At 35.3% G+C, this 17,969-nt stretch overlaps 1 protein-coding gene across 2 annotated transcripts in view; it reads right to left on the bottom strand.

Moving 5' to 3' along the window:
* Positions 1 to 17,969, bottom strand: part of EXOC2 (exocyst complex component 2) — a 128,015-nt gene that overhangs the window by 62,563 nt on the left and 47,483 nt on the right. For both annotated transcript variants that reach the window (XM_014941079.1, XM_014941078.1), the window contains exons 8-12: positions 15,034 to 15,179; positions 14,836 to 14,917; positions 14,238 to 14,340; positions 11,172 to 11,290; positions 880 to 1,005 (exon numbers count right to left, since the gene is read on the bottom strand). In XM_014941079.1, coding sequence (XP_014796565.1) covers positions 880 to 1,005; positions 11,172 to 11,290; positions 14,238 to 14,340; positions 14,836 to 14,917; positions 15,034 to 15,179 — 576 coding nt within the window. The remainder of the gene's footprint in view (positions 1 to 879; positions 1,006 to 11,171; positions 11,291 to 14,237; positions 14,341 to 14,835; positions 14,918 to 15,033; positions 15,180 to 17,969) is intronic.

Here is a 17,969-nt window from a genome sequence, read left to right as displayed (position 1 = left end):
TGACATAATTTAATTGTCTTGTATGTGAAGATACCCTGTGGCAGCAAAAGAATGTACAATTCTCTTTATTCTTCATTCCACGCTCTTGAAAGATTCCTTTCATTCCTCTTTTTGCTAAAAAAAACCTGAATCAGATATTTATAGATTATTCTCAAGGAAGTCCATGGAATTGGAAGAAGAAAAACATCAAAGCAAACCAAAGCCAGAAAATTCTCCATAAAAACCTGCTTTCTGCATAAAAAGCACTTTGGTAAGAAATTACCTAGCCTGTGAAAACCATGTTTTCTGCCTCCTGTAATGTCATCATTGAAAGACTCCCGAGATGAAGTTTTTAGGACAAGGGTGTTGAAGACGCTTATGACAAAAACGACTCAGTCGGCTGCGGACACACTGCTGGAGCTTAGTCACACACTTTGTTTCCCTTTTTGGGTTTGCAGAATTAGAGAACAAGAACCAAATACGTGAAGTCACAGAAGGAGCAGATGCAAGGAGAGCCATCTTAGCAACCACACACAAAAGGCATAACAACAGCAAAAGGTAGTAGGCAGTAGGTGGTTACGTATACAAGAAAATATATATATTCTGGTTTTGTACAAAAAAGACTCTTACTACCTTGACCACATTTTAAGAAACAGATTACAGCTATGAACTGCTCTTTGTTTGCAAAAAACACAGAAGAACCCCTTAGCAACAATGGTAATGCATGAGAAAAAAGAATTTTATTTGGTACCAAACCAAAACAAACACAGAGAATCTGGGTGTCTACGTTTTTGTTGTTTGGTTGGGTTTTTTTGTGTGTGCTTTTTTTTTTTTTAATTACACCACACACCACACATAGGGAACTGGAGCTTTGTTTTTCCAAATAAAACAGATACTTACCATCATCACGACCAGACTGAAAGCTGCTGCCCCTTTTCAATGAAGCAGTTTGACTGAGATGGCCAATTGGTGATGGACGTACATCGCTGTCCAGATCTAACATGGGGCTGTGGAGCAATGAGTTGCCTAAGGAGGGGCGAAAAAAAGGTTATAAATATTTTGCATGTCAATCAACATGAAACTGCATGCTGCTTGTGGAATTCTAATTTAATTCAGAAGTGATACAAGACAAAAGTTACATAGCGAAAACATTCTTAGTCTTGCTTATTTAGACTGTTCACCTACATCAATGCTATTCAATAACACCACTGTTGACTCCTGTAGTAAAGCCAAAACCACAAGTACCATGTGGGAAATACCATTCTTTGATCTGTATGTTTCTCTGGTTTTACTTTAATTAATGCCCTAGAATTGGTTGCCTGAAAGCCATAGATAAATATGTATTTATGCCATTAGTGACACTGCACACGGTTTTTTCTGGTGTATGTCTAAATATACTTTTCAACAGCAAGTTTCTTGTGCCTCCAGCTGAAGCACTTAAGGGTAGTGTGTTCAACTACTTCTTTGCTGTTTGACCTCTGCAGAGATCAGGGAGAAAGAATCCATCCACCATGGAGCAGATGCACTGTATGCTTGTGCATGTCTGTAAAACACTCTGTATGTATATGTATCTACAAACACACAAAATATTTCCCAGTGTATCAAATATTATTTTTTTGCTTTGGGTGTGTGTCTATATGAAGGTCGCTATTACCAAGTCCTAAGCAATGATCTCATCTGATACAGGTGGATACTTGGAGTCTAATGTATGTTTTGAAAAACAACCATATAGTAATGAGCAGATTATGATGATTTTTTTTTAATGTACTGTAACACTGCCAATATTTCTTTTAAAGTCTATATTGCTACCTTGTGCACCTCACCTTGCAGATACATTTCCGAAAACAACCATCAAAAACTATTTCTGCATTGGCCAACTGAGCTGCAACACCTAAACTTTAATTGCAATTCACTGAATTATAGAACAGCCCTGGTGGGAAGGGACCTCAAAAGATCATCTGGTCCAACCTTCTGGGGGAAAGGAAGCTTAAATTAGATTATCTACCACCCTGTCCAGTCGTGTCTTGAAAACCTCCAGCAATGGGGACTGTACCATGTCCCTGGGGAGGTTACTCCAGTGGTTGGTTGTTCTCACAGTAAAAGATTTCTTTCTTATATTGAGATGAAACCTCTCCTGGCTATTCATGCTGAATTTTTTAGTGCAAATATCAGCATTTTAGTTTATATCGCTTGATCTTTTCCATCAATACCTACATTCACTTAAAAGTAACAGGAAGGCCACACAGTAAGAGCACCAGCTATAACACTGCAATACTCAGATTCAAGAGTAACACAAAGTAAAATAGATTTGAAGAATATTTATTCTGAATTTATGCTGCTGTCAGACCAGTATGGCAATAAAGATATATCTAGTCACTTTACGTCAACAGCTGGGGCATAAAGGGCAGTATTAAGTATTGTAAAACTTATCACAAGCTTCCAATAGGTGACAGTATTGAGTCTTAGTTCCTTGTGAAAGAAGTTCTTCCTCCCATAATTTTTTAATGCCTTTTAAAGAGATTTCCTGTGGCCTTTCACTGTGGCATTGTGCGGTGGGGTGACCCTGGCTGGATGCCAAATGCCCACCAAAGCCACTCTATCACTTACCCTCCTCAGCTGGACAGAGACTAAAAAATTATAACAAAAGGCTTATGGGTCAAGAAAAGGACAGAGAGATGACTCAGCAGTTACCATCACAGGCAAAACAGACTCTACTTGAGGACAAGTAATTTAATTTCTTACCAAGGTGAGATAACCTCACGAGAAATAGGCAGGGACTGGCAGAAGAAAGAATCATAGAATGGTTCAGGTTGGAAGAGACCCTAAAGATCATCAAGTTCCAAACCCCATGCCATGGGCAGGGACATCTCCCACTAGACCAGGTTGCTCAAGGACAAATCAGAATTGTCACAGGCATTGCTTGTTAAAACATGTACTAAAAGAAACCCTCAAATGTACAGCAATGCTATTTTCACAAAAACTACAATTAGAAAAAGCCATGATACACCACCACAACTTTCCTCTTTGATGTCTTTGCACAGAATGTAGGTTCCCACCTTTCAAACATGTTGTTAATATGAGGAATTTCTTGTAAACAGATGGTCTCTAAAAATGACAGTGCCAATTAAACCCCAGAATTAAGAAAAACAGACACACTTACCAAAACATCTTAATGGGAATTAGTTCAATTAAAACCATTTGCCTGAGGTAGCTGAAAACCTGAAAATTCTGTGTTGCTGCTGATATACTAACCCCACACTGCCCAAATGGTTTATATATTCACCAGTAACAGAAAACATGTAAAGAATACTCTCTTGTTCCACCAGAAAAACCACATCATCAGTTTGCAGCTGTACCAGGAAAAGAAAGTTTAACATGAACTAATTTCTTAATTGGTTGTCTAGCATTACAAGCAAGTATAACACAGCAGCAGGGAACTACAACAGCCCATATACCCTCAGGACTAATAAACATCTGGACTACATTAGCAAAGCTGATTTTGCTTTCACCCTACCAGAAGATAGCGCTTGAAGACTGCACTCTAACGCATAAATCTTGTGAAAAAGTGAGAGTTAACTTACAAACAATTTTTCTCCCAGCCCAACTCATTCCCTCGCTGGAGCCAGCAGCTTAAATTTAGCAGCATAATGTAATACAGTGAATTAATATTAGTATGGACTGTAGACAATAATATTTATAAACCTAAATAAACTACCCAAATAATAATTTACTGCTTATTCATTATTTGATTTGTGTACTATTTCTACATTCCTGGATCCTGAATATAGGACAGCAACAATCTAAAGTTTCAAGAAATTAACTTTTTAATGTGCTAACAGGTTTTAAGATGTTGTATAAACAGTATGAACAATTCATTCCTGGCAGATCTTCATTTTTTTAAAATATACTTCACCTTTGAAGTTACAGAAGTATTTTTTTCCAAAATACAGCATCTACATGGAGCATATCTGTCAGCAACTCCAGTGCCAAGTGTATATTTAACCAAGGAAACACAGGAAAAATAAATTTACCACATTCTCCTCTTCTTCTACCAAAAAGTCATGACAAACCAGAACTGTAATTAAAGCCTTATTTCATTTAAAACTGTAAAATCATTAGAAGATCAAATAAGAAGTTTTAAGGATCTTAACATTGCTTTTTAAAAAAAAAAAATTTTACCAAGTTTCAACTTTTTTGTGCACAGATATTTTAAAGGTATGTAGAAAAAAAACCATTCAGATACTGCATGAAATATAAATAGCTCAACAGTTTTGTTCAGACCGCTTTTGTTCTACTGCAGTAAGGATCTAAAAAGAAAAAAAGTACAATGCTTTTTGAGGTCATTTATTTAATTTGCACTTTCACTGAATAAAAAGTCACCTGTGCTGACTCTTAATTGCAAGTTTACTCTAAGTTTATCAATACTGGTGTTGCTGCAGGGTAGCTGTGTGCCTACAGTACCTATAGCTCTCATACATACCCTAACCCCATTTTTTTTTCGTAATGTCCCTGGTGTGCTCTTGGCACGCAGCATGTTACAGTCTTCATTAAGAAGACAACTAACATGAAATCTGCCCAAAACAGATTTTTCCACAATCTGCAAACCAGTCAATGATTTAAATCTTTAAAAGCAGCTTTACTTTTATATTTTCAAACTATCACCGAACTGAGTGTAAAAAATCGTTCTGCGACATCCATCGCTCCGCAACTCTGCTTGTCTTTTTTCCCCCCTTTGCAGTCTGTCAGGCAGAAGTTTCTTGTGGGAGTCACACGTCTCTCACCTCCCTCCTGTAACCCAGCCTCAGCCTCTCTGCAGTTCTGCCAGCTCGGTGCACTGCTTACGTGACACTCAGTTAAAGCTTTTTACAAAAGCTACTGGTTGGCCAGGGGATAATATAGTGCCTGTACTTTTTTTAGTGACAAAGAACTTCGTTAACAATGATCAAGCTCAGTTTGAGTAGTTTTTCAGTGCAATTTTCCATGTTAAGTCAAACACCAGCCACTACACAGACTATGTGGACACTAAATATATGAGCAAAATTAAATTTAAAAAAATGATTGTATAGATGGGCAGCCAGGTGAATACAGTCACTGTATTCTTTCATCTGTTATGTATCTTACAGTGAATTTTCTCACAGGCTATAATAGCCAGGGAAGGCTGATCTGTAGACTCCCAACTCTCTGAAGGGGCGGCAGACTTCCTTACCACCCTTAAACACCTTTGAACATTTTTTCCTGTGCACAGCGGGCCCTTGTCCTGTGCTACAGCCTGACCACCCACTGTTGCTTGTTGACCAAACACACAGTGCCTGGAGCCCGCACCGACACAACCAGGATAAGATTCCTTTCAAGGGCAACGCGGTGAGAATTTCAATTTGTCTAGAAAAGAAATTAGGCGAGCAGGAGAAATTACCAAAAAAATTAACCTGCTCAATAGATGAATGACCGCTTTTCATTTTTTTTTCTCGAGCACTTTTTCTTTCTAACCTTACATTTATTAGGAATCTGACATTTTTAAAAGATCAAGAAGAAAACGGGTTGCATTAAAGGAAGTGGAAGATTAAAATTGCTGCACTTTATGAAAAAATCCCAATTTTGGAACACGTTTGAAAATGAATGATTTTTTAAATCTCAAGACTAGTCTTAGTTATACTAAATACATTTATACTAAAACTATTTTTCTGTTTATCACGAAAAGGGTAACTGGGCTGATTATTTCTAGTAGCGTTTTAAGTATTTCACAGCCTAAGGGTAAGCATTATTGTCAGTCCTGCAAGCCAAAAAATACTGAAGCAAGAGCCAAACACTTCAAGTTCAGCACATAAATAAAAATGATGTCATTTTACTAGCACTAGTAAAATGCACCAGCGGACATTAAGATCTTCAGCAACTTTGAAAACAACTCGCATTTACTTAATTGCCCGAATAAGGACTTAGAAGACTAGTGCAGACACCAAGGTAAAATTGTGGCAATAGTAGAAGTGTACTATATCTTCAGCAGCACTGAGCTTTTCAGTTTTGATTTTAAACTACCTGTGCTGCTTTTAAATCACAGTATTTACTGTCTGCTTTTTAATCACAATATTTACTGCCTTTATAATACTTTAACTATTATTTAAAGTATATAAAATAAGAATGCCACCTGCACTTCTGAACATATTCAGAGTTTTTAGTAGAACCAGATAACAAAGTTAGAGATATGAATGTTATGAGAGGGAAGCAAATCCAGTACAAAACTTAACACTGATTAATTTTTTTTTTTTTTTTTTGTAATTAATAACCCATTAAGGGTTTGCTTGACATCTGCTGTCAAAAGGGTATTTCTGCTATGGACAGGGGATGTGGTTTAGACATGAAATGGCTCCCAGCTGCAAGAAGTCTTCTTCCAGATGTACAGTAAGCAAAGGCAATGGAAGAGAACCAGCTGCTAGGATAACAAATTGAAAAAGCCCTTTTGACACAAGCCTTGCCGGCCTGTCTGATCTAACAAAGATGGATCATTCATTGCAAGGTGAATAGAATCTTAGTGTGGCACAGAAGAAAGAGCAATGCGGTCCAAGCATCCATCTCTCTCCTTCACACTATGTACAGCTGCTCTTACTCCGGCACAGAAAAACCCTGCATAGGTTTTTGGGTTTGGTTTGTTTTTTACAATATCTGGAGAGCTATGCATCATATTCTGAGTGCTGCAAAAATGACTACAAAATAATAAGCAATAAGAGCTACCACAAAAAAAAAAAAAAAAAAAAAAAAAATCACATTGACTAAACTAGTATATTCCAGGTTTGAGAACTGTCTCCACGTTGGGAACTTCAATAAGTTGTATATTATACATTTTGCAACCCAAAGGGAAGCAGCAAGATCACGGTACAACTGTGGTAATGTTTCCATTTACCGTTTTAGTTTCTAAACTATAGTAACAGCTTATTTGCAATAATGTTAATATATCTTTCTGACATATTATGTAAGAAATTAAGACTTTTTCAGTCAGTTTGTCAATAACTGGACTAAAGTCACTATACATTTCAGCTGGAAAAATCATGAAACCTACTAAGTCGCTACTAAAGTCTAAGCAAATAACCATTGGCCACACAGTAAACAGTCTTAACCTCCATAGCTTCTTTCCCTGATACTCATGTTAAGAATCCCACTGCTTAACTCATTTTGGCTATCTGCCCAGTGCCCCAGGCACATTTTAAACTAAACCTCATTTATTTACATTTATTTTCATGTCATTTTACGTCATTATATCCCCCGTGTTTCCTGTACTCCAGTAAGTCTGGGAAGCATAAGCCATAGTGCAAAACTACAATTATGCCCTAATAATAGGGGAATTGCCAAGTAAATTTAAAAAGTACACTTATGTAAAAACTTAATTGAAGGAAACCATTTACTATCCAGATACCAGGTTTGAAAGTCCCTAGAATTCTACAAATCACAAATTCAATGTTGAGAAGAAGAAATTCAGACTTTAGCCAATGCTAGGCATAAAATACCAGCACAATTCAGTATATCATTCAACTGTCTCTTCCTAGAGATTTAAGAAATACTGTTTTGAGTGACCATAGTGCTCTTCCATGCTAAGCTTTATGCTCATAGCTTTCAAAAATGCTCTTTTCCCTGTCTATTCGGACTCATACATCTCCCTCTCTCTATCGTACCCACATACGAAGAGCAGCAAATCAGCTTTATCTACTTCAGTTCCTTCCAGTGGGCAGCGATCAGATTTATAACAGGAATCTATCAATGCTTCAGGAAGTAACTTCATAACCATTAAACAAAAAGGTTTAAAAAACAATAAAGGTGCACAACTGCATATTCCATTAGTAAGGCAGACAACAATTAACTAGAAAACATAATAAGTTAATAAATCCATGTATTTACAAACTTTACATCAGCAGAGCTAAAGCTCCAGCCAATGGCATATGGGTCCCCTATCTGCAACTGCACCTTTAATGGAAGAATCTGACTGTCAGAGAAGCAGTAAAATGGTTTAATGTACAGACATAAACAAACATGGAAGCTTTATGATTTGGCCATCCCCTGTACTGCCTCATGCTTCCACTATGACTTTGGCTCTGCTGTTTGGTCTGTTTGTCCTGGCTGCTCATACTTTAGAGCAGGAGAAATTTTGGTGTGCTGTCATATATACGCTTATTCACTCACTCCTTAAAACATGTGGGCTTGGATTCCAACAGTTTCTCATAATATGAATATTATCTTCCTGCATTTTTTTTACCTCACAAATGAGGAAGGTCTACTATGGCTACACAGAGCAAGAGATAGATAGGCTAAAGGTAATGATGGGTGAGTAACAACAACCATATCTGAGCATGTAATGAAACATTAATCTACATAATTCAAGACTAACCAGCAAACCAACAGGGTTAAGACTGAGGGGAAACAGTATGTTAATACAGAGATATTCCTCCAGGGAAATACACTCCAAAATACTACTGAAAGTCCTTCATACACAGTACTCAAGAAAATTCCCCATCCTACTTGTCCCTGTTGAAATCAATTCAATCGATTTGCTAATGATCAGGTTACTGCATCTTTTACAATAAATAATTGTCTATTAAAATCAAAGGAAACATCCAACTGAATAATTTGCTGTTGGTAGTTGCCAGCCTTTAAGCCACACCGCCATATTTTCTGACAAAGCTCAGCACAGCCAGATATACCTTTAGGTTTTTGTAAATAATATTAACAGAAGTTGGATTATCTGAAAACAGACAGTATTTAAAACACATAGGACTTAAGCTAACTACAGCTGGTTAGAACCCACACATTCAGAGTCAGCAGAACTAAGCTAAGAATAACCAAAAATTGTTCAAGGTGGAACTGTAATTGCTGTCTGCTTATTCCAGCATCTGCAATACAGCAGAATATTCTAGCAGAATAGCATCTGCTAGAAACAATATCTATCACCCTCGTTAAGAAGAGAAATCTAGAAAAAGATGTAATGCCCTTTTCATTAGAGTATCAACCTTATGACCCAACTCTTCCTCCAAATGCTTGATATACAAAATAATCTTTTTTGGAAGCATGTTTCAAGAGTGGAGGACTTCAATGTTTGAAAAATTATTACTATTTTCTTCTAAAAATAGCCTGTGACTTTATAAACACATAAACCACATTTCTGACTTAAGTTGATTAGATTCCTCAAAGTCTTGCATAACCAATTTAAGTAAAAGCCCACACTTTTCCTGTTTGAAAAGTATACATCTATTAAAGTAGATTAACAATATATTCCGTGTCTCTGATCACAACCAGCATTGTTCTGCTAGGCAGTTAATACCAATTCTTGCAAGTTTTTCCTTCTTCTGTCTGGTGTATGCCAAAATTAAAGGTCTATGAAAAGGAAAAATCATGTTCAGCAATGTTCCTTTGTCCTACTCAATACCAAGTGAGAAATTATATCAACTAGGATCACTTGAGTATTTCATAATCTGTACAAAAACTACATCAGTAAGGATCACATAAAAGGCTGGGAAAAACTTACTGAAATTTGATGAGCTCTTTAATAAAAGCAATATTAGCATTTGTTTCATATAAGCATTAAATATTAACAATTCATACATGCATTTACTGGGCATTCAAGTTCTTTAAATCCCCTCTTCTGCGATCCAAAGCAAGCCGCTAACATAATAGCCCCTTTGATATTAAGGCTGAGGTAAGAAGATTTGTTGCAAGAAAAACACCAAACAGGTTGAGATTTTCAAGACAAGCTGAGGAATTTAGACACATTTCCCTTGGTTTACTGGAGCCTGCATATCAAAATTACATATACTGTTACAACAAAAAAAGTCTCAACCACTTAGTATCTTCATGTCCTTATTTTTCTCACTAAAAAGCCAGAAGATGCCTATATAACATTTTGCAAGCAAGTGGAGAAAAAGCAAGCTTAGAATTCTAAACCATGGCTGTTTTTAAAAGTGAGTTTTGTTCCTGATATCTGTATGTTGAGGGGTTAAGGGTGGTGTCTCAGGATTTTGACAGGGAGCAAAGATGGCAAAGTTTCGGAAACGTTCTGAATTTTGACCAAAAGGCCAAGAAACCAACCTGGTATTCCAGCTGGTCCCACAGCATTCCCCACCATGTTGTGGAATAAAGATGGTCTGTGGATGCTTTAAGCTAAAACTTTCTGACATCACTGCCACATGCGATGCACCCTGTGAACTCTATACCTGACGTCGTAACCTCTGCTAATGAGAGTTGAAGCCTCCTGCAGCAATTTTACAGCACATTTCTGCAGCAGTTCCAACTCAGTAAAATTTTTGTGGTTTCTCAGAAGAGAACACGTTATTTGGTTTGGGATACACATGCACTACACTAAACAGGGGCATTACCTATAAGCCAAGAAAGGCCAGATTCCAATATGCCTACTCATTTCAGAAGTGGTAGCAAACTTGCTAAGACTTCTTGGGAAACAAGGCACTACTCATCATTTTCTAATTTAAAAATCCAGTTTTCGGATTTTACTAATAGAAACTATGCTAATGTGACAGAACATATTAACTGGTGGCTAATTGCTGCACACCTGAAAACAATACCTATGAGCACATGTTTCTTTAAGGAGCAATGCTGGCAAAGGCAAAGACAGAATAAAATTAAGTATTCTGGTCTTAATATAACATTGTTTAAATATCTCATTAATCCAACTCACAGTTGGATCCAATCCAAATCCTGTGCCTGAACAGTGTAATCTGAATTTTGAAACTGCACACAAGCAAAAAATAAGAAATAAGAATTATCATTCACTGCCCTTGAAGAAATTACACATTATTCCACTATGCCCCAATGCCCTGCATGTCCATAAACTAACAGCATATCTTGTGACAAAGAAATCTAACTGGCAAATTCAGAAAACAATCCAAACTTCATGTGACCTCAAAGAAGTATTTCAAGAGGACAGTAAACTTCAGATAAATGATTGAAATTTAATGCTTTTCCCATGTGAAGAGCTTAAAAGTTATAAATTAAACAAAAAAGAAAACTCCAACTGCTGTTTTGTTTTTATAATAGAATAAAGAAAAAAATACAAGTCAGTATTCAACTTTCTAAAGAGCTATCAAAATTGATGGGAAAAAATCCAAATATCATTTGTACACTAAAACTTGTCAAATAAAAGGCGATGCCAAATTCCAAAGTGTCAAATATATATATTTAAAACAAAAATATATCCTTGCCTTTTTGTTCTTTAACGTAGCTCTCCTTACAGTTGTGCATGAGCTGTAGAATCCACTGATGTTGAGCACCAATGCACTGCCAAGCAGGGTCCCCAGGCGCATGAAGATCAGAAAGATATCTGTAAAATCCAGGCCAAAAATCACAGCTCTGACTTGACACACTGAAGGCCTCATTAAAACAGACCAAAGATGTACTAATACTTTTTTTTTTTTTTCACATAATTTTAAAAATTCAAGAGTAGTTAAGATACACTCATACCCAATGCAAACACAAGCTTTGCATTCTCCCTCATTTAGTGAGGCAAAATTCCATCAAAAAAACTTGTAGAAATAAACAGACGCATTTATATTTAATATCATATTAATATGTATTTTCAGTTGTGCCTTTAGTAAAATACTTGTGAAACCAAGCTTTTTATCTGCCAAGGTTGCAGTTCAGTACACCATGTTTCACTTGAATCAGTGATGACATCTCAAGCACATAAAATATGGTATTTTTCTTCCCGCTTTATATGTCCTGATTGTATCATCATGTAACCTTAACAAGTACGTACAGAAGGAATTAATTTTTGGTGGCTCATTCATTTTAGCATACGCATGCTAAATGTAAACCAAGCTCCTGGTTGGGGTTTTGTGTTTTCTTTTTATGGATTTTTTTGGATTTGTTGTTGAGGGTGGTTTTTTTTTTTGCATTAGGATGTGGACACACAGTTAGGGGAAAAAAAAGGGGGGGTAGGAGACAAAGAAAAGAATTGGGGCTTCTAATACACAGAAGCACAACCCCCTCTGTCTTTGGGGAGAGAGAATTATTAGAAACCAGCTGTTGCAATTTTGAAGAGAACACAGAATATAGTCTAATGTATGACATTCCAGACTATCTGACAACAGTACTTTCAAAACAGTATTTTCAAAAAGCAGTGGCTGCTCTACTATTTAATGCACTCCATTACATTGTGCATTAATAAAACTCGAGACAGGTTCAAAAATCCAAGATGCTCAAGGTGAAGCACACTGATTTATTATCTTAAGCAATGCAGGGAATGTATAACTCCTTCACAAAAGCTGTATTACTACAATAATAACTAACGTTAAATAGGACCACGTTGCAAAATTCTGTCTTATTTGAGAACTGTCTGCAGTACTTGAACAAAAAATAAACTGCCAAATACGATCGGTTGGATGCATGAGAACATTACACAAGCACCCATTTTGATAGAGTGACATTTATAAATTATGAGCTCAAGTCCCTCCTCAGTGTTGAGGGCGATTTAGTCTTCACTTAGACTCAAAATAAAAACAAAAATTACCACTGGTGTTGGAAAAAAATACATCTACTTTGCTGTTAAGTGATATGGTAAACTGTTTCTGAACAGTATAAAATAATTTTCAGTGCAAATATCATAATAAAATAGAGGAAAATATGAATTGAAACCTAATTATAAAGATAAACATTGAATATCTGAGGGGGGAAACCACAGTATTTCAGTTCTTGCTCAGCCTTAGACATTGGAGACATATAAAACAAACATATCAAGGAACATCATACAAATAGCAGATTTTATGCAAATAATTTTGCAATTAGGATTTTGTTAATATCCTCTCAGCTGAAGTGTTCTGAAGAAAGCTTTCTTCACTCCTTGCCTCCAGCAAATTTACACTAGTATAACCACATTAGCATATCTAGAGTAGTTAAACTAATTTAATCACTTTCTAGGCTGGGATTCTGTTAATCCATGAGAATCAAATTATTCCACATTTGTCCACTCCCCGCTCTTCTTCATTATACTCTTTGACATGCAAAATACCTTGGGTGTAACATAGGCTGGAATATTTTTAAAGATTCAGTACTTCAAGGTAAGGTGCTAAAGATAAATAACAAAAAAACCCAAAACAAAACTCTCAAGAAACCACAACCCAGAATCAAACACATCCACAACTCTCATCTTCCACAGAATCCTTAGAAGCGGTCATAAGACCTGGGTTAGATAAATAAGCTGCTCTGTAAGGTTTTGAAGACTGGTCTAGAAAAGAAACAGTAGTGCCCTCTTTAGAGACACAGAATGCTTAACTACTCACGTTAAGATGCAATTCCAGTAAACAGGCAATATTTATATAGCTTCCCCACGAAGGAGAAGCACTCTACGTAAAGGTACACTGATCCTTGTCCTCATAAACTAACACAACATAAAGGGACCTAAGATACCAAAACCGCACTTTATCCTGTGCAACCAGGCCTGGTAAGCATACAAAACATTGAAGACATCATGTAGGTGTCAGAATTTTAAGAATACTTCTCACACAGGGCATTTTTTAAAATAACTGAAAAAAATCACCGAGAATGTCAAGTCAATGCAAAACTCAAAAGCTTTCTATGTAAAGCCACCAGAAGTTCCAGAGCACACTAAAATGTGGCTCCAATGACTGTAAAAGAGGTTCAGATCTACCAGTAGAAAAAGGTACAACCAATTCACGTCAGTACATCTACAGAGACTTTTACATCAGCTTTGCGAATGATAGAAAACCTAGGAATTTCAATGAAAACTGGGGAACTGGTTCATGTTCATGAAATATAAAGGAACTACATTATTTAAACTGAGTAATAAAAGAGCCAAATCCAAATTTAAATCAGAGTTTGGATTAAACCTTCCCTATTATCTGACTCAAGATGATTCTATTTCAACACCAAGTCAAGCCGGAGTGTAAAACAAGTTAATAAGGAATCTATTTTAAGATCTGCAACCTGTGAGCAATCATTTCATACATAGCTTGCAATACGATGATTTACAGGAAGCAACAGAACCTAAACATGCCTTAAAGATTTTAAAAAATTAAATTCAATCTCAGTTGCTCTCATTCAAAAGCCGGTTCTCAATCATTAAATAAACAATCAAGAAACAATCCATTGCCATTATTTATATAATCACAAAAATTTCGAAATACTTTACTTAACAGCTTTAAAATTAGTATTTAAACTGTAGTGAAAAAAGTCACTACCCTATTTAGGACACAGATTTAAATACACATTTAAACACCATATGTCTTCAACACCACCAGTCAAATAATTACCTTATATAACGTTTCTGATCATGCAATGTTGACGGAGTTTCAAGCAGCTTATCCAACAGAAGTTCTCTTAAAGCTTCAATTCTGGTTTCAACTTCAGCATAATCTAGGAGTAGGGAGAGGAAATAAACCTAATGTGTGCCTTTGGCAGTGGTATGAACTGAAAATTACGTTATTTTTCTAGCACATTAGACATTTCTGGAGTTAAAGTGGAAATCAATATAATTTTATTTTCTAACAAGCCACATCTGAAAATTTTGAATACACCAGTTCTACAAGAACAGAAAATTGGACTTTGAAGTCTTTCCAACAATATGCCAGTGAGAGAAACCCAAGGTCACTTTTTTAGTTACTGTAACCTTTTTTATGTCCAGTAATACTAATTCTTAATAAAATTTGCTGTCATTTCACATTTTGTAGTATATACCTTACTCAGAAAACTTGCCAGAAATACTGCTTAGAGCAATTGGTTCCTATAAATCCATAATTTTTATGGATTAAAATCCATATAAAGCCTACATAAAGCTATTTAGATTACTATGTGTTTTTTAGCCTGCAAGTTAAAAAAAAAGAAAAGCAAATAACAGAAACAGCATCTTACATTTTTTGAATACTTGAACCTCTGTCTTTCCAAAAAGTGACTTGGCTTTTTCGTAGTCATTAATAACCACATCATAATCGCCCTTAAAAAAAACAAAAGAGAAAAACCACACACAAGCGAACAACAAATTTATATTTGTCAAGAAAAAGGTAACAGACTAATCTCAGAAAACAGAAAAGCATTTTTAAAGGATTGTACCTTCTGGATATTTCTTTCAATATTTAAAGGAAGGTTGAAAAGAAATTTAAAACGCTGAAGAACATTAAGTGCATTTCTCGTTGAATCAGCTTTGTCCTTGCGACCCAGCACTTCTTGGAATAAGGTATCTGCTGTGTTACTGGCTCCTATTTTAAAAAGGATGAAAATAAGAAAAAGCAGAGTAAGTAAACAGTTCAAATGACATACAGATTTTCTCCATTTTAATGACTCATTCAAGTTTTAGAGCAAATGAGTAATTATTGCTCAATTTTTATACTTTCCTGTTCAACTGTGTTAACATTTTACAACTGATGAAATACTATTTCAAAGTGAAACACTTAGCATTTTAATGTGGTAAGACCCATGTGCAATTAAAAACAATCACTCTTTCCTATTTCAAATGCTTAACTGTGCTGCAGATATTTTATAGTTTGCTTTGGCTCCCGATCTACATTTTACAACTAAATTATGCATCTCAGGATATGGAAAAAAGTCATAGAAAGTTTTCTTTTTAGAAAAGTATAATTTCATTATATTAATTAGTGTTGTAGCTCTAAGAGTTATCACTGGTTTTGCAAACAATTTTTTTTTGTGTTTTCAAATTAAGTTTAAAAAATTATTAACAACATTTGATATTTGAATCACTTAAAAGTATCAATGATTAAGTCAAAGTCTATGGCATGGGTGAAAAAAGTCTAATAGCTGGTCACTGTAACAGAACGAATACAAAATGTCTTCATATTGCATTAAAAGTCTTACTGGCTTCATTGCATAAAGGATCAAGCCTTGGACAACAGCTTCATGCAATTAAGTTTTTATACCATCTGTGAATATTCTTTAATACCTACATTAAATATAGTCTTAAAACCTTCTCTATCCAGGCTAAAAAGCATTCTATTTTGTAATAAGGATAACTTCCTAACACGGAATAATAAATTTCATTTACAATAGGGAGGATTTACATTGTATGTGAATATTTGCATTTTTCAACTTGTGACTTATTTTTAATTAACAAAAAAAAAAAAGTGGGACTGTTTTAGCCTTTTTGATCATTGCGTGTAGAAGTTTCTACATTATCTGGTCTAGTGACTATACTTTAAGCAAAGATGAAAAAAAAAATTACATCAGTCTCGCTGGGTGGCTTGCATGCCATTTTCTCTAGTCAACACTGTGGGTGGCCTGCTCATGTTAAAAGTAGTCTTTGTAAAATAATTGTTATATCTAAATAATGTTTAAACTTTGTTGAAATTTTGAAGCCTTGATGTAAAAAAATGTTTTGTCAGGATAGCTATTTCTACCGCATACTATTTAGCATAGAATACTTTAATCCATTAAGGAGAAATACACAATGAAAACAGCTAGCTGCACATTTAAATACAGACCACTGATAAAGTACGATTTTTCTCTTAAGGTTATAATAAATGCTTGTTTTTTAAATCCTTCTAGTAAGTAACATTTGTTTTGCGTGAATTCATATGTTTCTTGTCCATTCTTTTAACAGCCAAAAAGCCAGGTACTGTATCTAGGAATTAAAATTATATTCACAAAGCATTTTCTTAAATTCAGTACAAGTGTTTTTAAAAGGTAATTGACAACTGTGGGAATAGCACAATGATTTCCATCTTTAGTTTATTGCTACGTACCTTCATCTCTCTAGGAATTAATTTGCTGTAGAAATTCAGGTACATTATTTTACTTTTTTTCTATAGGTACTTTGTTTTACATCAAAAATGAAATATATAAAATTACTTATTAGGGTCTTAATGAAATTCAATACTTCATGCAAAACAGGTCTGCCTTTTTAGGCTTAAAAAGTATTGTAAAATTCCTCCCCTCCTGACCCCTCCAAATCCTCTCTACATTAAGAATCTTCATCTCTGATAAACTGATCAATAATCTAAATCTAAATAATCAAGTCCATGGATAAAGATTCAATTCCTATACTGACTATGTTTTCAAAATAGAAGATTCATCTACTGTGTACTTCAAAATAAAGCTCTAGTTATCCAACAGTTGTCTTTCATAAAGCCTGACAAAACCACCACATAACAGAATTTGATTAACCTCCTTGAAGATACAATTCTTCCTGAAATTCATTATAGCACACCATATGTTTCTATAAATAAATGTAATAGCTTGTTTAGCAATTACATTTAACAAATACTCCAGACATTTACAATTTCACCTATAACACCAGAATGTGCTTCTACTATCCCATGCCACTTCAATCCAATAATATATAACACTCTTGACATATATTTAGATGCTGTGGAAAACTTCCTTATACTTAGGAGTTTGTAATCAAGCTCACAACACCAATTGTCTCTCAAAATATGCACCTAGAGTCCATAAAATGTAAAATTCGACTAAAGATTTTAAGTCATTTTTGAAAGCAGGTCCTGTTACTCATGGATTATGGAAGCTTTTCAATGGTCAGACAAGAAACAAAGCTTTGATCCCAAACTACTTTGCATAATATTATTTACTCTTTTTAAATCCTTGTATTCCTACTGCCCTGCCTCCCACCCATCATGACTTGCAAAGTATCAGGAGGAAAAGCAGCCAATTCTTTTCACAGCAGAGCCAAACTTAATACCACTCTGAAGTGCCTGGCACAAGTTCCTCTACGGATCCAGCTTGAAAAGGACAGTTTGCATTATCTGCATACAGATTTCAGCCACCATTTATCAAATGAGACATGATTATACATTATAGGTAGATTCTATATTATAGGTAGATTTTTCTCATATTAGTGTCTGTAGGAAAAAAAAAAAAAAAATCACAGACCTAATTTTTTTTCTATTTAAAAATCTGACACATAATTTTGTAAAAGAGAAAGTGTTCTCCAGTGAATCTGTGCTTGGTGCATGACATGGCATAAATACAGAGCACAGAGCATCGAGGATTGCACTGGCACATTTCAGAAAATGTTTTTT

Source organism: Calidris pugnax, unplaced genomic scaffold (assembly GCF_001431845.1).
Source record: "Calidris pugnax isolate Ruff unplaced genomic scaffold, ASM143184v1 scaffold8, whole genome shotgun sequence".
NCBI lineage: Eukaryota > Metazoa > Chordata > Aves > Charadriiformes > Scolopacidae > Calidris > Calidris pugnax.
This window is presented reverse-complemented; position numbering and strand designations above follow the sequence as displayed.